Source organism: Protopterus annectens, chromosome 8.part0, assembly GCF_019279795.1.
Source record: "Protopterus annectens isolate FY-2018-M chromosome 8.part0, PAN1.0, whole genome shotgun sequence".
In the NCBI taxonomy this organism is placed as follows: Eukaryota; Metazoa; Chordata; order Ceratodontiformes; family Protopteridae; genus Protopterus; species Protopterus annectens.
In genome coordinates, this window is record NC_056741.1 from 1,163,175,075 (window position 1) to 1,163,197,459 (window position 22,385).

The window sequence follows — 22,385 nt, forward strand, 5'->3', positions numbered from 1 at the left end:
TGTATTGGTTTTATACAATACCTTTTGGTATTTTATTTGCTAATTTGACTGGTGTGTGTGAGTGTGTTTTCGGCACCATGTCAAAGGAGAGGGTCTCAGGTTTTAAGAAGTGTGACTCGTGCTGTCAGAAGATGTCTCTGACAGACGGTCACACTTCTTGCCTGTATTGTCTGGGCCCTCTTCACCTGCAGGACTTTGTCACTCCTTCAGCCAGAGAGTCCTGCAGGAGAGAGGGCTCTCCGTCGGCTCCATCAAAACCAGCAAGAGTTTCCAAAGCCCAGGCTTCTGTTCCTAAGCCTGCGAGATCGGCTCTGGCTGGAGCCGATTCTGGCTTTACAGCAGGCACCGATGGCTATCGGTGCCGAACCTATTTGACTACTCGGCTGTATCGGCTCAGGATCTGTAGTATCCGATGGCTCATTCCAGGAAGAGGTCGAGGTCTCCTTCCTTGGAGCCGATACTTTCACTCGCTTGAGCCCCGTACTTTCGGCCGGGCGCTTGCCTATCGGAGCCGATCTTCAAGGTCATCCAGGTTGTCAGATCATGACCTAGAGAGAGTGGTCAGTAGATTACTCAAGTCACAGGTACTGGCCCAAATGTTACACAGTCCATCTCAGCAGACGACTGTTGGTCCACACCCGTTACAGTTCCTCCTTCAACTCTACCCCAGAGTTTGGAGTTGGAGTCTTCGGGCATGGTTACTGCTACGGCTGGAGGACGGATACCCCTTCTGTTCCTTCAGCCTCTACTCTTATCTCCTCTTCCTTAGAGGGATTCGTGGTCGGGCTTCCATGGTCTCCTCCGAGGGGTGAGTGGCATCGGACCCTTGTCTGAGCCCGCTCTTCCCCTTGGAGCATCGGCCTTGGTGAGCATCTGCCTCGAGACTTGGCCCCTGGAGTTCCTACCGGTTCTCTCGGACCTGCCTGGGAGTGATGAAGAGTGTACTGGCCACTGGTATCAGTCAGCAGTCTGTTCCCTCCTCCCTCTATAGTACCTGTTGACATCTCTGCCACTTCTCTTGCTACAGGACCCAGAGATCCTCCACCTCAGGTTTCCCCATTGGGAATTTCCCTCTTCCGAGGATTCTCCTGATGTTTCGAGATCCTCCTAGGAAGAGGACTTGTAAGAGGAAGCATGTAGACTCCCCGAGTCTGTCACTTCGGATACTGACTTTGATGAGTCAGAGGGATCCCCCTCTGAGGATGTCTCCTTCTCAGACATCCTAGAACTTCTGAAACAGAGGGGAAACTGGCCCACCAACAATCCCTCTGAGGATGAGTCAGTATACCTAGAGGCGTTTGGATCTCGGCCCTCCACCTCCTGGGTGTCTCCCCCTGATGCAGCAGCTCCTGACTCTGTAGAGCCAGTCCCTAGGAGGCCTTCTAAATTTATCACTGCCCCTAGTGGCAAACAATTCCTTACCAAAGGTGTCCCCGCTGATGCCATGGTGGTGGCTAAAAGGAACTTGCAGATCCTTCCATGCCCGTCCATCCTCCTAATAAGGACTCTAGGACCATGGATAGTGGATGTTTTCCTCAGCGACCTTTGCGCTGAATTACCTATGTCACTTCACCAGACTCCAAAGAGATATCCTCAAGGAGCTGGGAGAAGTAGTTCAGGATCCTACAGCTGCAGGGGCCCAAGAAAAGATTGCTTCGAACCCTCAATTCCATTGCTAACTCCTCCATGCGGCTAATATCTTATGCTGCGGATGGAGCGAGTAGACAGGCACAGGTGTGGCTCTTAGACGCCAAGCCTGGATCCTGTGATTTTCCTTCACAAATTCTCCCTTTGATGGGTCAGCTTTGTTTGGCCCTCAGGTGAAGGAAACCTTGACCAGGTGCGAGCAGGATGGCAAGACTCTTTCTGCTGTTGGAGTCCGTTTTCCACCCCTTCTAGGCCTTATCCCAAAGGACAGAAGGGTGGGAAGATGCCCAAGGAGTCATCACGTGGTCAGTTTACCCCTAGAGGCAGAGGGGTAGAGGCAGAGGGGTCCAAGAACCAGGGAAACAGGGAGCCTCTCTGATAAGCCCTTTCAGCATCCCTGAGGTGTTTGTCCCTCCTTGGAGGCAGTCGGATGATTATCACTCTACCCAGAAGCCTGGCTTTCCCTCACTCAAGACAGATGGGTACAGTCGATCATATCCAAGGGTTACATAATTCCTTTCGAGGAAAGTCCCTTCCCTTCAAGTTCCCTTCCAGATGTACCACCCGGTCTAAGGGACATTGCAGAGTTAGAAATCGCAAGACTACTGCAAAAAGAGCCATTCAGCCAGTTACAATAGACCATTCAGAGCCGGAATCTACTCAAGGTTCTTTTTGGTCCCCAAAAGACGGGAGACTGGAGACCAATATTGGATCTCAGCAGACTCAACAAGTCTGTCAGGAAGACAAGATTCGAATGGTCACTCTTCAGTCAATTCTGCCCTTCTTACAGAAGGACAACTGGATGTGCACAATAGATCTTCAGGACGCGTACTATCACATCAAAATTCACAGACGCTCCAGAAGATTTCTCCGCCGGCTGGGGTCCAGTCACTTCCAGTTCAGAGCCCTGCCCTTTGGTCTCACTACAGCCCCCAAAGTGTTCACCAAATGTATGGCAGTGGTAACGGCTCACCTGAGGACTGGCTCCTGTCAGCCACCACCAGGCATCAGCTTATACAAGCCAGGGATTACACAATAGACCTGTGTTCTCATTTAGGCATCTCAATCAACAAGTCATCCTTATCGCCCTGCCAGTCTATTACCTTCATAGGCAAACTTAGATACTGTTCGGATGTCAGCTACCCTTACAGAACAAAGAGTTTCAGACATTCAGACTCATGTCAGGATCATTCTGGCCAGCAAGAAAGTACAGGCCAGAATGGTTCTAAAGGTATAGGTCTCATGGCTGTGGCCATTACTCTTCTTCCTGGCTCGGTTCTACATGCCTCCTTCAGTGGATGCTGTTCACACAGTGGTCATACCAGCAACTCCCAATGCGTCACCAGATTCTGGTGACACAAACATGCAAAGAACATCTTGCTTGGTGGATCACATCGCCTCAGGTTCACCAAGGCAGGTGCTTTGTACCTCCGTCCCCGATAGCCACTGTCACCACGGATGCCTCCCTGATCGGGTATCAGGGCAGGATGGTTCATGGGACGTGGCAACCGTTTGAGTACCATCTGCACATAAATGTCCTGGAGATGAGAGCAGTGCTTTTAACGTTGCAAGCCCTCAACGACTTTCTTCCCGTAGGGACAATTGCAGTCCACACAGACAACATGTCTGTAGTTTGGTATATCAACAAACAGGGCGGAACCAAATCCGCTCAGACTTTGGCAATATCCCTGGGAAAACCAACATTATAGCGGACAGATTGAGCAGAGCTATCCTCATGCCTCACGAGTGGTCTCTCAAGCAATCTATAGCGGAAGAGATTTTTCTGGAATTTTGCTACTCCCAAAACAGCAAATGTCCAGACTTCTTCAGCCTCTTCCTCTATCAGGCCATCCCCCCAGAGACGCTCTGACCCAGGATTGGCCCCAGGGACTTCTTTATGCATTCCCTCCATTTCCTCTGATCCCTCAGGTGATCCAGAAAGCTACCGTTTTGAGAGCCAAATTGATTCTCATTGCCCCTTACTGGCCTCGACAAGTTTGGTTCTCCATCATCACCTTTTGGTGCAGCGCATCTGGACCCAGTGCCAGATCTTCTGATTCACCAATCGGGTCAGCTGCATCGGTCAATCCCTTCTCTCAACCTCACAGCATGGTTACTCCACTTCCTTCCTTAGCCAGGCTTCCTTTGATCTCTAACCCAGTTAGAGATATCATTGTAGCTTCACTTAAATCCTCTACCAGGAGGATTTACACAAGCAAATGGAACGTTTCTCTTATTGGGCTAAGGCCCAAAATATTGATCCTTTTACTGCCCCTGTTCAGGCAGTTCTGGACTTCTTAGCAGAGATTTTTCATGCAGGCTCCTCTTCTTCCACAGTCAGAGTTCAATTGGCTGCTATTTCTAATTTTCATGTCGGGATAGCAGATCATAATATTATGTCCCATAGGCTCTGCAGGGCCTTCTTGAAAGGAATTTTCCTACTAAAGCCTCCAATCAGGAATCCTCCTCCTCAGTGGGATCTAAATTTAGTGCTGACATCCTTGATTCTTGCCAGCTGTTTCTTGTTCCCTGAAATATCTTTCTTGGAAAACCTTATTCCTAGTGGCTATTACATCTGCCAGGAGGGTGTCTGAACTTCATGCTCTATCTTTGAGAACCAATCCATCCTTTTACCTAAGGTCGCTTCAAAGAACAATCTGAATCAATCCATTGATCTCCTGTATTTTTCCTAATTATTCAGATAGAGCTGAACAAAACTACATTGTCTTGGCGTCCACCGTCAGCTTAGATATTATTTGGATAGAACAAAAAATTTAGAAAATCTGATCAACTTTTTGTTTCCTATGATAATAAAAAGGCCTTCCTGTTTCTAAAGTGACTTTGTCCAGATGGCTTTCTTGTCATCACTGAAATTTATACGATCAGGGGAAAACAGCTGTGCTCAAAACCTAAAGCACATTCAACTAGGAGTTTAGCTACTTCTACAGCTTTTCAAGCTAGACTACCTTTGGACACTATTTGTGCAGCGCCACTTGGGCCACTCCTCACACTTTTGTTTCCCATTACAAATTGGACTTGGCCTCCAGGGACAGAGCCAGTTTTGGCTCTACAGTCCTCAAGAGTTTGTTCCATTGAGCCACCCAGGATAGAGGTGCTAGGGGCCGCGGTCCCATCAAGAAGCAAGCGGACGCGTCCTCCCAGAATGAAAGATTGACAACTTAACATTAAGAAGTTATGTACCTACCATAACGTTCCATGTTAGTTGTCTCTCCTTCCCCTGGCCTGGACAGACCTTGTATAAGAAACTATTATGCTAAAGACCATTCAGACCTGGTCCTTTTCCATCTGTAAGTTTCTTCTTCCTTTGGGAAGTAGTTTTATGCTTGGTGTTGTGCCTATACTTGTCAACAAACGAGATCTGGGTACTTACTGCCTTGCATCATGGGATATGGGGCTGCCTCGAGCTGGTAAAAGGAGTTCTCGAGCTAAAGCAAGTGCGAGTGAGATCGGCTCCGAACCCATCAAGCAAGAAAGAAGGCGAGAGAAGACAACTAACATGGAACGTTATGGTAGGTACATAACTTCTTATTTTCATTCGATCAAAAATATATATTGGGTCTGTTTCAGCCCACCCTTCTATGATGCAAAAGCTACCTATCCAATATGTTTCAGTCAGTACAATGTACTCCACTGTCTCTTCATACCTCCCAGTAACTACCAATGTACTGCAAGGCTCTATCCATAGTCCCTTCCTCTTTAACATTCTCACCAACACCTTCCATGCATCCACACAACAGACCTCCCTAATACAGTATGCTGATGACTCCACACTTATTTCCACATCTGACAACACAATACACCTCAAAAGAATTACTCGGGAAGCTTCAACTGTAACTGAAACATGGCTTTGTAACTCACAACTCATGCTCAACCCTAAAAAACAAACTACTACTTTTTCCCCAAATTCCTCTCCCATGAAAAGACAAAATTTGAAGTCCTTTCACTTGACAATACTACCACTGAAGTCACTTCTTATAGCAAGTTATTAGAGATGACAGTGGGTGATAATCTTAAATTTGACTTGCATATACAAAATTGTATAAGAAAAACGCATCAAAAACTAGGGATACTTTATAGGACCAAAAACTTTTTCACCAACGCAACTAAAGCTACACTTGCCTCTACTTATCTCCTCCCCACATTTCTTTATGGTGCTTCATTCCTTACTAACCTTCAGGCATCACAAAAATCAAAACCTTAGCAATGCTATACCGCAAAAACAAGACCCAGTTAAGATCGTCAACAACACATGACGGACGTGTTGAATTATAAAATAATATTATTTATATTTGTTGACTGAGGTTATCATACTCTGCTCGCCATTTATGGACCATTCAGAGATCCGACCTCTTCTCTTTGCAGAAAGCCATCAGATTATTTCCCTGGGAGTCCTCCATGATTCCTTTCTTGTACTCAACGGAAAACTCTTTCTTTTTGCACTCATCTTGTCTTGGGGGGGTGATTAATTGAAGACTTACGAGACAGGAGTGGCAACACAAAATGGCGATGGTTAAGAAGACACAACCACACCTGTTCATTATCAAGTGCACACATTGTACGTGCGTTGTCTGTACTTTGACCAATCAAAGTACACTTGCCAGTGTTTATGGGCCAAGGATCTCAACCGTCAAGTGTGAGTGAGGATTAGGGTTACAGTAAGAATCGTGGAGGACTCCCAGGGGAGAGCATAATTACAGAAACAGTTACAGAATATTGTGTATAGCTATAGCAATAATATCCTGCATGACTATACTGATTTATTTATAGGCTTAAGAAGTTTTCCATAAGAATATCATTTACAAATAAATCTTTATGCTATGCCAGTAATTTATGCTGTAAGGAAAGCACCAGTAACTCTAAGGAGTAGAACAGAGCAGGAACAAAACTGAATGGAAAATGTAAGTGTTGTTAAGAAACAAAGTCAACAGAATGGAGTTGAATACTTGGTCACTGTTTTAAAACAAGCCAAGATTCTGATTTGTATTGTTCTTCATGATCCGAACAAAAATGTATAAGAGAGTGCATTACCTAATACCATTGAAGAACTGATCTGAAGTTGCTACATTTTTCATTACTATAAAATTTCATTTGTTTTTCATTGCAGGTTTTATGACAGACAAAGTTTGAAGAAACAAGCTTCAGTCCATATACCTGTAATATATCATTAGGAAAGTACAGATTCCGTAGACTCTGATGTGGTATTTTAGCAAGGCCAGTTGTATTTCAAAGAAGGAACTTGCAACTCTGTACTCCACTCTGGCATCATAAATAAGCTCTCCAGCTTAAATATCAACCCCTATGTCATAAGATGGTTCAAGGATAGAACCCACATGGTCAGAATTACGAGAGCCATGTCAGACTCTAAACCAGTTACAAGTGGCGTCCCACAAGGCTCAGTCCTGGGACCTCTCTTGTTCGGTATATATTTTTCTGAGGTATAGGCTAACACGGGAGGACTATGGCTGACCAAGTTCGCAGATGACTACAAACTGGGTGCCATAATCGACTCTCCAGCTGACACAAGCATCCTCCAAAAGGGTCTCACAGAGATGGATAACTGGTGCCAAAGCCATGGCCTAAAGCTAAACGCCAAAAAGTGTATAGTCATCCCCTTTGGGAAAAACAAAGTGCCCATAAGTTACCACATAGGCGGTAATCCATTAAGTATGGAGGAAGTAATTAGGGACCTGGGGACCCAAGTTGATAGTAATCTCTCCTTTGACAACCACGTTGCAAAGTGGTTAGAAAGCCCTTCTATATAGCCCACCTTATCATGAAAGGATTCACATCTAGATCAAGGGAGGTCATTGTGCCCCTTTACTCATCACTCATCTGGCCCATAATTGAATACAGTGCCTCATTTGGGATGTACCTTACCCGACATCTGCAGCAACTGGAAAGACCCCAAAAGTACCTCACCAAGAAGATCAAGGGACTCAAACAGATGAACTATGCTGCTCGGTTAAAGAAACTCCAGCTCTACTCAGTTGCATACCGCCTACTTAGAGGCGATCTGTGCCTGATGTATAAAGCCATGTCCAACCCAGAATTAATGGGCATGCTCCACCTCAAAAAATCCAAATCCCTTAGAGCTACGCACTCGAGGGACTTGAACCTCAACACAGAAATTAATAGGACATGCTGGAGAGACAGATTTATAACCCAGAGGCTCCCAGCACTTTGGAATAGAATTCCAGTCCATGTCAGGCAGAGCCCCTCACTGACTCTCTTCAAGAGGAATCCTGACGAGTGGATGGGAGATCGTAGGTTTACCCCAGGGATCACTTCTGTGTCACTACTAGACAGAGGCACAGTAAACTAACCTAAAAAGGGCACAGTAAACTCATTTAAAAGGGTGGTGAAAGCCAAACACACTCTGGCTAGGCTTGTAAATGCCCTAGGGCAGATAGCCTAGTATCAACCTATGAACCTAAAAGAAACTGAAGGCAGAGGATGTTGTGCTTTTGATGATTTTGATTAAATTATATTAAGTAATATACAGCTTCTTAAGAACAACAGTATACTAAGAAAGTGATACAGCTTCTAAATCAGTTAGAACAGCATTTCAAGCTAAATAAGAAGACATTTAATATGAGTGACTTGTCTGAAACACAGAGTGGTATTTTAATGTGAGAAAACTAAAGCCTGATACAGAAAGAAGTCAAAGCAGTTGGGCAAATGCCAAGGCCAGAAGACAAGAAAGCACTGAAGCATCTGGGAATGATCCAGTATCCCAGAAACATTTTACCTGATATGTGAGGTAAATGTACCTCTGAGAAAATGATGTTCCTAATGATTTCACTAAAGTCTAGTGTATCCACACTAGAGGAAATAATAAAGTTACTTGAAATCTGTAGGTCATTGTTGTCAACAGTGGTCCCTTTAGAATGTAAACCTATAGTGTTAGTAATTGTGGCATCATGTCTTTGACATAAAATAGGTCTATAAACACCAGTAGTATATTTCTTAGTGACCTCCAGTGTGAGAAGATTCAACATTGGTATAGGGTAGCCTCTTCTAGTGAACATCTTCAAGTTGTTACATTCTGTATAGAAATCTGTTTCTAAGGAGGTCATCCTAGCTGCCCTGACCAGCTGCTCTTTCACTACTGACTTCTTCTGGTGAAAGGGGTGGCAGCTCGAGAAGTGCAAGAGACTATTAGAATAAGTTTCTTTCCTGTCTATCCATGTGTAATAACATTCATAGATTGTGTCTTTACAAATCAAGACATCTAAGTATGGTATAGTGTGTGCACTGAATTGTGATGTAAAACGCAAAAACTCAGTTGTTTCGTTAAAATAATTTACAATTGCGTTGGCTTTGTCAATTCCACCCTTCATCACCATGAAGATGTCATCCAGGAATCGAGTGTAGTAATACACATTTTCTTGGACCCAATTGTTCTGCAGAAGCGTCTGGCTTCCTCTTTTTGCAGTCCAGCATCTGGAGTTTCGTATTCTATTTCTAGGTTTGTGTTTGCCTGTTTTGTGTATCTATGGATGTAGAAGGAGTTGCAACTACCAGTATGCAGTTATCGCAGGACAGTGATAACAATAATGGTAACCTGACCTTACTGATTGGTTTGTTAACCCAACGGATCAAAGACCTAACGGATAAGGTTAACTATTTGTCTAATCCCTTCCCAAACCTTGCTTCAACACAAGGTAATACAACAAATGCTGCTACTGACATTTTGCCTTCTACTGCTGATAATAACAACACTTGTATTTCCCCTATCGCTAACGTTGGATTGTCACAGGAACCTGGTGGGAATCGAACATCTTTAGTCAACCATGCTAATAACAGTACATCATGCAGAAATGTTTCCTTGGGGCTTATTGGTACTCCGAATGCACGTACCTGGCTAAGTGAACCTTTAAATTTGTTTTCAGATGTAAGTCACCAGGAGTTACTGGCTGGAGGAACGAAAAATATAGTTTCTAACTTACAGAAACTAGATTTCTGTATGCTTAAGCATAAAAAGTTACAACTTGAAATCAGTAAATTTCGTCAGTGCATTAGTGAGAACCTTGCTAGCATCTACTGGAGAGAGAGGTGCACAACATGCAGGGAATAGTCAGAGGCATCAAATTTGGTTCTGTCATGCCACATCCATACAGTGGTCTTGATGAACCATATGTGGCAATGCACATGCTCAGAAGGGTAAAAAGAGTAGTGGGCCTTCATGTTTGTGAGTACATTTACCAGACAGCAGGAGAACTGCTGAGGGCAAATAACTGAACATCTCTTCTGGCTGCCTGGATATTGTGGCTGACAAATAGTCAAACAACGTCACCAAAATTAGGTAGTGACCACATAACTGAATGCAGAAAACTTTATGTAGAAGTCACATGTGTTAAAGTAGTATTACATAGAGATTCCCCTGCATCATATTGCTATCAAATATTTAGTGATCAAACTTAAAAGGCTTTCAAAACTAAATAATTAATGTCCAGTGCTAATGAACATTTGTTCATAGGTTTATAGGTATATGCTAGACTAATAACCACCAGGGCCTTCATAAGTCTAGCCATGTAACCCAACCCAGTTGTTTCCCTATTTATCATTGGGCATTTATTAGGAAGGGGGTATGTTAGTTAGGAAGTTTCTAGACATTATGTGGTGGGGGGTTATGTTAATTTAGGCATTGCTGTCTGCCTCTATCAGAGACATAGGGGCCAAACCCAGGGTGAATTTTTGATTTCCCATCTTTTGGTCAAGGCTACCCTTAAATAAGTTTAGGGATGGACTCTTCATCACATGGATGGGGAGCCTGTTCCAGAACATGGGGATCCTCTGAAACACATATCTTCCTCACCATGTCTTATTCATGTTGCAAACAAAATTTAAATGCTGTGATCTAGTTTTTCTGATGCTGTTCATTTTGAAGATGTGTAAAAGTTCCATCAGAGCTGGATCCCAGGATGTCTTATATGCCAGGCATAGATCGCCTCTCAGTAACCCATAGGAGACTTGAGTATAGAGATAAGGCTTTAAGCTGATCTGTATAGGGCAATGTGTTTATACTCTAGATTATCCTGGTAATGGGCTTTTGTGGGGATTATAGCTGTTGCATATATCTGGTCAGGTACATGCTGGGGGGGCATTATAACCAATGATGGGTCTGATAGGAGCTAAATAAAGTGACACTGTGACTTCCTTTGGACCTAAATGCCATGCCTTTATAAGTTGAGTGACATGAAATTAATTTCTTTCTTCCTTGGCCACATGATGATCAAAGACCCGATTACTATCTATGTATGTTCTGAGATCTCTGACTACTGGGTCACCTCTTAAGGGTGTCTTATCGATAGCATAATTAGCCTAGTTGTCAGTTTTCCCAAAAGGCATTATAATGTATTTCTTGGCATTGAGTTTTAATCCATGACTTTGGCACCAGTCATTTGTCTGTGTTAGACCCTCTTGTAAGATGTGTTTCTCATGGGGAATCTGTGATAGCTCCCAGTTTGCAGTCATCTGTGACTTGGTCAGCAAAAGGGCCTTCACATTAGCCTTTACCTCCAAGAAGAAGATGCCAAATAAGACCTGTCCCAGCATGGAGCCCTGAGGTACCCCAATAGTAAACAGTCTGTTAGTGGAGGTGGTATCACCAATCCTGACTTCCTGGGTCCTGTCTATAAGCCAGCTGGCAATCCAGTGAATTATTATGTAGGGGTTTATGCTCAGTTCAGTGAGTTTGTCAATTATAACTGAGTGGGATATTGTATTGAACGCCTTAGCCAGGTCCATTTGTATGGTATGCACTGTTTTTCCCTCATCCATTGCCTTGGTGGCCTTCTCCAAGAAGTCCACCAGGTTTAGTAGGCATGACCTTCCTTTGACAAAGCCAAACTGGGTTGGTTCCAGTGTCTGAAGGTTACCTATGTCTTTCTTGATCATATACATGATAATTTGTTCTACTAGACTACTCAAACAAATAGGTCAGTAGTTTCCTAGGTCTGTTGATGGTTCACCCTTGTGAAATGGGATAACTGTTGCAGTCCTCCATTTTCATAGTTCAAAGCCTATTTTGAGACTATAGTTGAAAAGTGACTCAAGTGGTACTGATAGGTCACGTTTCAAGCTATTTAGGAAGCATCTAGGATATTGTCGGAGCCCTTTTGTGTTTTTGGCTTTAGCGAGTGCCACCAGGACCTGCTCCCTGTTAATAGTTGGGTGAGAGGGTTATGTTATGTTAGGTATTTCATAGGGGGAGGTGGGGGAGTGGGGGTTGAAGTTTTGACCACCAGTTCAGCACACTAACATGCACTGCCTTTGAGGTTTCAGGCATAGTTGTAGAAGGCCCTGTGGTTGTCCTTAGCCTGCGAGGCTATCTTGACTTCATAATTGGCCTTGGTGGACTTAATTAGTTCTCTTAGTTTCCTGTTTAGTTTAATTAGAAAGCTGCTGTCATTATGAGATTTTAGCCATGGCTTTTTTGCTTTTGTTATATACCCTATTAAGGTTAGGATTCCACCACTGTGGTTTGTTTTTAACGTTTGTTTTAAGCTTACTTCTGGTATGTACAGCAGCCTCTGTACTGTCATTTACATGGTTGTACAGGGCCTCTGTGAACAACTCCACAGGGGTTGCTGTGAACTCAGGATTGAGAGGGGCATTCAATGTTGACAAACTATCACTTAGTAGGATGTAGTTTGATTTGGAGTAGTTCCTAACTGTTACAGGCTTTGCTAGGGTTACTGAGGTGATTTTTATTTCAAATGATACAGCTTTGTGGTCCGACCTCACCAATGAGGACATGACATTGGGTGCACTCCCATATTGGTGAGTACCATGCAGAGTATGTTTGAACCTCTGGTGGGTGCATGCACTTTCTGGTCAAGGGTATTTGTGTCAATAAAGAGCAGGAATAGTTCTGCATGTGATTATGAGGCAGTGTATGTTTCCCAGTCTGTAGAGGAGTAAATATCTCCCATGAATAGGGTATTTGGTTTAATGGTGAGTCTCTCTATAGGTCTAGGTATGAGCTATGGGCTTTTATGAACACAGAAGGTGAACTAATGCTTGCAAGGATATAGTACAGGACTATGTCTGCGGTGATTTGCGTGTGGATAATTTCCAGGGCATTGTCCTCTTTAACTAACTTAGAGTAATGCTTGTTGCTAGTACAGATTGAGGCTCCTTCACCTTTTGTCCCTGTCTGTATAGCTGATAGTCTAAATGTGTGGAAGGCACTTGAAGCCTTGCACTGCCAGAGTACTTTCTGCAGATTTAAACTATTTCTTAGTGATGCAACAGATGTCTATATTCTCCAGAGTGAAAATAGCTTGAAGGGTGTGGAGTTTATTGTTTAGGTTGCTAGCATTGAGCAGCAACACCTTTAGGTTTTTTGGGGACTTATGTGCTATGTCGGTAGGTTTGTCAGTTTGGCTCTAAGGGGGTGGATAAAGTTTTAGCTAATATTCACAAGCCTATGGGAGACTAGTGAAGACCATCCTTTGCAAAACAACGTCGTTTGTTAACCATGTCCTCTCATGTTGACAAATATTGAATTACCCTGGAAAGATACCAGAAATTAAGACAATTATTGAAGTCATTCTTCTTTTGTTTGTACTGTGGCATCATCCTTTGTTAAGGTAGAATGCTTCTCAATGCAAGGCACATAACATCCTGAGACACATATTCAGAGAGATCAACAATGTCTCTCTTCATATAGTCCAGGGAAGAACATCTTGGGTAATTAACTCACACATGGACTATAATAGAATCATACTGATACCTGTGGTGTAGTGACTTGAGAGTGTGCCATACTTGGATTCTGGTTCTAGATAAGCAATCAACAGTTATTTTCTGTTATAATAACAGTGTCTGTTTTGTTAATTGGTAAATACATTTGAAATGTAGTATTTTTCCGTTATGCATTCATGCAGTACATTGGAAGTCGTGGTAGTGCAATGGTAGCATTGTTGCCTCACAGCAAAAGGTTCTCCCTTTCGATTCTCGGCTGGAGCACCTTCTGGAGTCTGCATGTCCTCCCCGCGGTTGAGTGGCATTCGAAAGACATACGTAGAATGTGCTGAAGGTTGGGCGTCAAGCTGGCACCACGGCACCCGTAAAAAAATCTACTGCCAATCATTAGCAGACAACAACAACATTCATGCAGTACATTATTTAGCTGTGAGCATTAACTATAACACTATAATGTTCTGTTAGTTGGGTTGCAGAAACAAATCATTATGTAGCAGTGATGCATAGAAAATGTATAGGCTTTTGGATGTTGCACTGATCATCTTTACATACAGAGCTTGTACTGCATTTTAAATAGTGGCATATGTGGTGTGAGATAAAATTTTAATGCAGTTGAATAAAACATCTTGGAATATATCTGTACTCTTAAAATACTAGCTTGCATGCATAACTCCAGCAAATGGTTGTGTGTTGGTCTTCATGTACAATTTAATTTACATTATTCTGTCTTTCCCTTATTTAATATTTTAGATTTCATTTTAAACTTGAAATACTTATTTAAAAAAATGTGTGTGTGTGTGTGTGTGTGTGTGTGTGTGTGTGTGTGTGTGTGTATGTATGTATGTATGTATATATATATATATATATATATATTTTTTTTTTTGTTGTTTTGGGGTAGATTCATACATTTACCCTGCCATGTCTTAGAAACTGCACAAGCAGAGAAATCAAATCAACATCTGGTGTGACCTCTTACCACTGAAACTCATGCAGCCCATCCACATAACTAAGGAGTACCACTCAGTTATTAAGGATGTCTCATCTGCTTTATGCAATTTATAATTTTCTCTCTCGCTCCATTCTCCTTCCTGTCATGTTGCTGCAGATATTCAACATTTAATGCTTACAAACACTTGTTTTAGATTGTTATATCAGCATTCAGAACTCTTTTGTCTTTGTCTTTCTGCCCTTCTACTTCACTTAGCTGCAGTTACACCTAGATGGATAAGCGTCTGTGAAATAGATGGGGACAGAGTACTGCAGAACACAAAGATTTAACTATAGACTAGTAATAAATACTTCATTAATATATATTAGCAGTCTGAGGTGGATCATTTGCCATATAGCTGTATATAGAAACAGGCACTGGGCATAAAAAGAAAGTTACTACACTGCCATAGTCAGTACCATCATAATTGTATCCCTAACTTCAATATTTCTGACTTAGGACAGAGACTTTCGGCTGGAGGCAGAGACTGACAAAAGAAGAGTGATGTGGGATACAGAACGGCGATGTTTTATTGACCCTGCAGCAGTGCTATGGTAAGACTTTGAGATTTAAGTAATAAATAATACATCATAAAGTTAGTACTCTTTCATTGTCTCTGATTATTCTCTTTAGTTGTACTTTGTAGCAGCAAGTATCCTTTTGTTCTTTGCAAGACAAGGGGTTATATTACATCTGTCACAGGGAATTATGGGCAGGTCTCTGATAATAACTACTTTTTTGTGTGTTTGAGAAGTGGATTCAAGAAATTCATCACACAACAAATGGTTGTAATCAGAGACCTAATCACAACTCTTTGTAAATATGGAGAGTTTTGACTCCCTCCATCTGTTGCTAGTTATGGGTGACAGCATAAATTTGGTTACAGCCTTTAAAGCTGTTAGTTGAGTTGAAGTGCACTTCAGTTCTGACTGCTGCTTGTGGTGTATTGTGGTTTCTAAAACTACAAGTTAGTTTCTGATGCAGTTGTGTGGAGATTGTATCCAAAACAGAGTGAGATTTGCTTAGTTATAATAGGTAGGGTCATATGTGAGAACCTCACTATATATTCCTATATATGGCGTTGCTGCAACAAGACTATTTTCTCTTGATTTCTGAGTATAATCAGAGCACTTACTCCATGCATAATAAAAGTATAACTGCATACACATTTTTGGTTTGAAACAATGCTTGCACTCATTTATAACCTGTAATTTTCTAACTAAAGGCAGTTTCTACACAAAATAAAGTTTCCTGTTATCTGTACGTGTCTTTCTTCTTTCTTAGAGGTGGTGCCAAAAAGCACTGAGTTGTATAACTAGCAGATTGCGGTTTGATAGGTCAAAACCTTAATACTACTGTCATATGACTGATCAAGTTATTTAAAATTCAAAAGCCTCTGACACACCACTGAACATATAGGTTAAGAACAGCTGTCAGAAAAATAAATTCATTAGCATTTTGCTTTGAATGCTTGTTTTTTGTGGTCTCAGTATGAATGGTATAACTACTTAATTAACATAGCAGCAAAGAGTGCAGAGATTCCAAGCATCATTCACCACCATGCTGTTCATGGTAAATTGTGCACTTGGTATGGCGTGGCAATCCCAGGATACAAGTATGAGCTCATGAATGTGAAGCACATTTAATATTGGCATAAAAGGTGAAGAAAATTCAGGGCAGGCAATCAGTGCAGGCAATGTGTTATATGTTACATTTCAGTATGTATGAAATGTGTTATGAAAAATGGTCATGTAATGCTAAATGATATGAGATTTCCATCAAGAAAAAGAAGATAGAAAGACGTGGAGGAATATATAGGTTTATAGGTTTTTACCAAGCTTACATCCAAGGAGACTATTGAGAATCTCAGCCATATCATCTAGTGCTAGTGGGATATTATTTCCTCCATTAAGTAGCCATGCTTTAATGTAGACCTAGTGAGGGAAACCCATCTGTTTAAAAGTTTACCAGGTTATCAAACTGGCTATGTTATTTGAGAATTACTATTGAAAAATGTATTTAATTTGTTGACTTAGATGATGGCTCGTTATACTGTCCTTTTAAAAGAGAAGACTCTAATGGTTAAGTATAACTGACAGAAAGATGGTTGCAATGGAACAATGTCAATATCAGAACAGTATATATATATATATATATATATATATATATATATATATATATATATATATATATATATATAGAATATGTAATAACATGTACAGCATGCAGTTAGAGTGGTTAGATTCCCTCCAATTTAATTAGCGCTGTAAGGGTTAGCTTTATGATGACATTTGTCACAAGGAGTGTGACTGCCATTATTGGTTCTGCATGAGAGGAGAGTTGTTTTAGATTGCTTAAAGAGTCAGATGTCAGTTCCGTCAGATACAATAAGGCTTTGTTCCCCCTTTACAGATGAACTGGCCATTTGATCGGTTGAGCAGGACATGCAGAGATGCTGAGCTGTATCAATCTCCAAAAGAGATGCAACAGTGGGAGCAGCAGAAAATGCTGGGTAATCTGAGAGTTTATAAAGTGCTAGAGCAGAAGCTTTTGGCTTTGACTTTTTAAGCTTCTGTCTCAGCTGCTGAGGGGATGTCTAACTCAGAAGATTTGAAGTCCCTCCTATCCCATATGGGCTCCTTGAGTCTCTGGTTTTCTAAATATATTTTGAGGGAAGATAAGCAACTCCTTAAAATTTTTGATATACAAAAATGACAAATGGAAAATTCCTTATGATAATGACTGGGTTTTAAGAAGAATAGACATTTATTGTGGCAATCTTAGTAAGGTATCTCCCTCATACAGTCACATTTAGCCCTCGTAATTGATTAAAAAAATTGTTAAAAAATGAAGGAAAGAGGAAGTTTCCCCATCTGCCCATATGCAATGAAAACTGACACAGGCCATGCAGCTGACATTCCGAAGCAAAAGTGATTTTTTACTAGTACGTTCAAGGGTGGCAGCAAGAAAGTCCTGAGGATTTTTGCACCCATGCATCCCTTTTGTACTGCTTTGCAATTTCATGCTTGTAGCATACATTGAATGTATGGTACGAGAGGAAGGCACCCAAGTGCCCAAGTTTTGGTTTGCTGGCCAGTTGTACAGTATCCTTGGCAAGATTTTTCCCATATGTAATTAATACTGCTACAGTGATCTGCTCAGACATATACTATTATGGAAGTTTGTACACAACTGTGAAATGATTGCTAGGATGTTGGAGAATATCCATTTGGGGAGCAGCATTCCGTGAAGCCCACTTGGAGGTGTTCAAGCTACTGTTAAGGAAATGTGTATACCACAGATTTATGGTGCTTGAGAGAGAAAGAAAAGCATATGCAAATCAGTTGTGGGCCCATTCATGAAGTCATAAAAGTTTTAAGATGAGAGGTATGCGTTGTTACATTTAATAGGGGAGATTTCTATTCCACTAGAACAATAAAGAGCAGTAAATTACCAGTATGTGCAGTAAAAATGTGTCAAATACAAACTTTTTTGTGAGCAAAAGGTATCTTCTCTCCAAACCTACTTGTTCCAATACTGTGAGATATGAAGATGCAGCATGTGGTTAATGGTTTTATTGATGCTTCAGGAAATTTATAAACTGGTGACCGTGAGATTTCTGGTGTCTTCAGGGACTACATTATGAAAATATATTCTTTTAAGAAAGCAGCACGGGGATTAAGTGATACATAAGTTGGAGGGTATCATCATTCCACAGTCAAATGAGGAGACCAGGAATGCACTGGATAAAACTATAACTGCTGGGGAAATTTGTAATGCAATTGGCTGCTTATCTAAAGGTAACACTCCTGGCCCTGACTGATTGTCATCTCCTGTATTCCAGGTGTTTATTTACTTTACAAGTAGGTGAACTTGTCCGTGAGGGTCCTTTTTCAGTCATACCCTTGTTACAAAAATGGATAACTAAACATTACAACAAATGATATTCAAATATAATAAAAAACAGAGCTTGAAGTGCAAAACATGCAAATAACATACAAAGAGCAGTATAAGTCAAAAACATGATACAACTATATACAAGGAAATTCTTAGTATTGCTTATGACAAATGCATTTTTGCAGGAAGCTAATAACAGAACAGAGTTATTTATATAGTTACATTACTGATCCAATGCATCTGCATTCACACTGATGCCAAAGGTGTGATCTGATGGTTTCTCTTCTGTCTATTTGTCAGTGGATTGGTCTTTAAATCCAACCTCAGCTCCATCTTTAACCACTTAAGATATTGGATCCCAAGCTCAGTGTCCTCCCCTTACCCATAACCCCTGCAAAGTCCAACATTACCTCAGATGTAGTTTGCCACTCCTTTGAGACAGACGTGGATCTCCTTGCTGAGGAGTGGGTTACATTGTAATAAACTTTTTACATTGTTACGTCATTCTTTTTCTCCTAAATAAATATTTTCAGTCCATTAACCTCTGTACTGTAATTATACCCTTATCTCCCCTTGTGCGTATTTACTCTTTTATTTCCTCATGCCTCAGTGCCATTTTTCCATTAAAACAGTACTTTTATATACTTTTTTAGAAACCTTTATATATTTTAATCTGCATATTTCTATTTTAATAATGGTGGTCTGTAGGATGACGTTGGTGATCAAGAAGAGGAGGAGGAGTGTGAAAGCAGTGCCAAGGATTAAATGGTGGAAGTTAAAAAAGGGTGATTGTGAGGTGGAGTTCAGGGAAGAGTTAAGACAGGCACTGGGAGGCAGTGAAGAGTTTCCGAATAGCTAGGTAACTACAGCAGAGCTAGTAAGGGAGCCTGCTAGAAAGGTGCTTGGTGTGACATCTGGACAGAGGAAGGATGACAAGGAGACCTGGTGGTGGAATGAGGACGTACAGGAGAGTATACAGAGGAAGAGGCTGGTGAAGAAGAAGTGGGATTGTCAAAGAGATGAAGAAAGTAGATATGAGTATAAGGAGATGAGACGCATGGCAAAGAGAGAGGTGGCGAAGGCTAAGGATAAGGCATATGCAGACTTGTATGAGAGATTGGACACTAAAGAAGAAGAAGAGGACCTGTACCAATTGGCTAGACAGAGGGACAGAGCTGGGAAAGATGTGCAGCAGGTAAGGGTGATAAAGGATAGTGAGGGAAACCTACTCACAAGTGAGGAGAGTGTGTTGAGTAGATGGAAAGAGTACTTTGAAGGGCTGATGAATGAAGAGAATGAGAGAGAGAGAAGGTTGGATGATGTGGGGATAGTGAATCAGGAAGTGAAACTGATTAGCAAGGAGGAAGTAAGGACAGCTATGAAGAGGATGAAGAATGGAAAGGCTGCTGGCCCAGATGACATACCAGTGGAAGCATGGAGGTGCTTAGGTGAAATGGCAGTAAATTTTTTAACCAGATTGTTTAATGAAATTTTGGAAAGTCAGAGGATGCCTGAGGAGTGGAGAAAAGTGTTTTGGTACCTATCTTTAAAAATAAGGGTGCATTGTGTCTTTGTGGACTTAGAGAAAGCATATGACAGGGTGCCTAGAGAGGAGTTGTGGTATTGTATGAGGAAATCTAGAGTGGCAGAGAAGTATGTAAGAGTAGTACAGGATGTGTACAAGGGTAGTGTGACACTGGTGAGGACTGCAGTGGGAGTGACAGATATGTTTAAGGTAGAGGTGGGACTACATCAAGGATCAGCTCTGAGCCCTTTCTTATTTGCAGTGGTGATGGACAGGTTGACAGTTGAGATCAGACAGGAGGCCCCGTGGACTATGATGTTTGCAGATGACATTGTGATATGTAGTGAGAGTAGGAACCAGGTTGAGGAGACCCTGGAGAGATGGAGATATGCTTTAGAGAGGAGGGGAATGAAGGTCAGCAGGGCTAAAACAGAATATATGTGTGTAAATGTGAGGAAGGGTAGAGGAATAGTAAGGATGCAGGAAGTTGAGTTGGTAAAGGTGGATGAGTTTAAGTACTTGGGATCAACAGTTCAGAGTAATGGTGAGTGTGGAAGAGAGGTGAAGAAGAGAGTACAGGCAGGGTGGAATGGGTGGAGAAGAGTGTCAGGAGTGATTTGTGACAGATGAGTACCAGTAAGAGTGAAAGGAAAGGTCTATAAGAGGGTAGTGAGTCCAGTTATGTTATATGGATTGGACACTGTGGCACTGATGAAAAGGCAGGAGTCAGAGCTGGATGTGGCAGAGTTAAAGATGTTAAGATTTGCACTGGGTGTGACTAGGATGGACAGGATTAGGAATCAGTATATTAGAGGGTCATCTCAGGTTGGACAGTTTGGAGACAAAGCAAGAGAGGCAAGATTGCGTTGGTTTGGACATGTTCTGAGGAGGGATGCTGGATATATTGGGAAAATGATGCTAAGGATGGAGCTGCTAGGTAAGAGGAAAAGAGGAAGGCCTAAGATAAGGTTTATGGATGTGGTGAGAGAGGTCATGCAGGTGGTTGATGTGAAAGAGCATGATGCAGAGGACAGGAAGAAATGGAAACAGATGATCCACTGTGGCAACCCCTAATCGGAACAGTCGAAAGAAGATAATGATGAGGATTGCTGTTGTGACTCTTGACTATGGCTGAGAAACCTTCAGGTTTTAAGAAATGTGTGGCCTGCAGCCATAAGATACCCAATTTAGATGCACACTTGAAATACGTGTACTGCTTCAGGCCCACTCAGTGCGTATAGCACACTGCTAATCTCTCTTTATTCCCATAGCTATTGTTGAGAGAAAGAATTAACTTATTCTTAAGGGACTTCTCTCTGCCCCTGAGTGAGAATTGTCCAAGACACAACCTGTTGTTTCTGGAGCTTGTCCTTCTAAAAAGTCTTCAGGCAAATCTAAAGGGGACAGAATCATGGAGCCTAATGAAAAGACCAAGGAGCTAGAAAAGCACTCTCCTGATTGGTCTTCATCCACTCTTTCTTCCTTGGCTCTGGCACTTTTCTCTGAAATTATCCTGATCGGATTGAAAGCTCTCCCTTCCTTGGAAACACCTTTTTCCCCAGATCCAGTCACTTCTTGACTTTGATCTCCCTTTCTTCAGGAAAGGACTAGTCATCAGTCAAGACTGCCTTCCATTACTTTTTCCCTGTGGTTGGGCCAGTCAACCAGAAAAATCTTCATAGCAGATGTGAACTGAATGATGAGGAAAATTCCTCAGGACTCATGAATTATGTTTCTTCCCCTCATGCTGTAGTAGCTCCTACTCCAATCACTTGTTGGATTTGGGAGTTATGGATCCATATGTTTTCTCAGAGCTTGTCCACATCAGATCCAAAGGTTTGTCTGTCTTGTACTCTGGTATAATCTCTGACCTGAATGGCACCACTTTTACTGGAGCCAGGAGTATCCCAAAGCCAAAGCATTGGTGCTGGGTTTGGGGATTGGGTTCAACTCTGAGGTTTTCATTTATCCCTTCTTCTTGGGGCCTTGGTGCTGGACAGAATGATGCTGTTGTCAGCCTCGAATCTGAGCTGAGTGGAGTCCCAGGGTTTGTCTGGAGAGTTGGCTTTGGCTCCCAGCAGACAGATTAAAAGATCCACTTCAGCTTAGGCATTCAAGGTCATTGACAGAGTACTCACCCAGTTGGATGAATGGACTTCTCTTTCTCACTCAGTTCTACCAGTCTCCTAGAGAACTCCACTAGGTCCTGATCCTTCTCATCCAGTGCACTTTGGACAGCTAGGCCCATTGAGTCTTGAGACAGTCCATATAGAGACACTCAAATCTCTTCAAAGTGCATTCCAGTACACCTACTGGAGTGGCACCTCAAAAGCATACGTGTACGAGGCAGCACATGGACTCTCCCAAAGATCCTCTCACAGAGGACACTGATCTTGATGACAGGGAGGGGTCCTAGAAATCCTCCCTTGAGGATGTCTCATTTGGAAAGATTCTTGAGCTCTTGAGACAGAAAAGTTGGTGGTCCACAGACTCCCCATCCCAAGAAGAGTCAGTGTTCCTCAATGGCTTTGGGTCCAGCTCAGTTACATTTTGGGTGGTTCTCCCACTAATGAAATGGTGGATCTCTTCCCTAAGTGG

General features: G+C 42.1%; 1 protein-coding gene across 1 annotated transcript in view; it reads left to right on the forward strand.

Moving 5' to 3' along the window:
* CFAP70 (cilia and flagella associated protein 70) overlaps positions 1 to 22,385 on the forward strand; it is a 1,838,232-nt gene that overhangs the window by 470,005 nt on the left and 1,345,842 nt on the right. Inside the window, exon 6 of the mRNA XM_044079382.1 lies at positions 14,825 to 14,919. Coding sequence (XP_043935317.1) covers positions 14,825 to 14,919 — 95 coding nt within the window. The remainder of the gene's footprint in view (positions 1 to 14,824; positions 14,920 to 22,385) is intronic.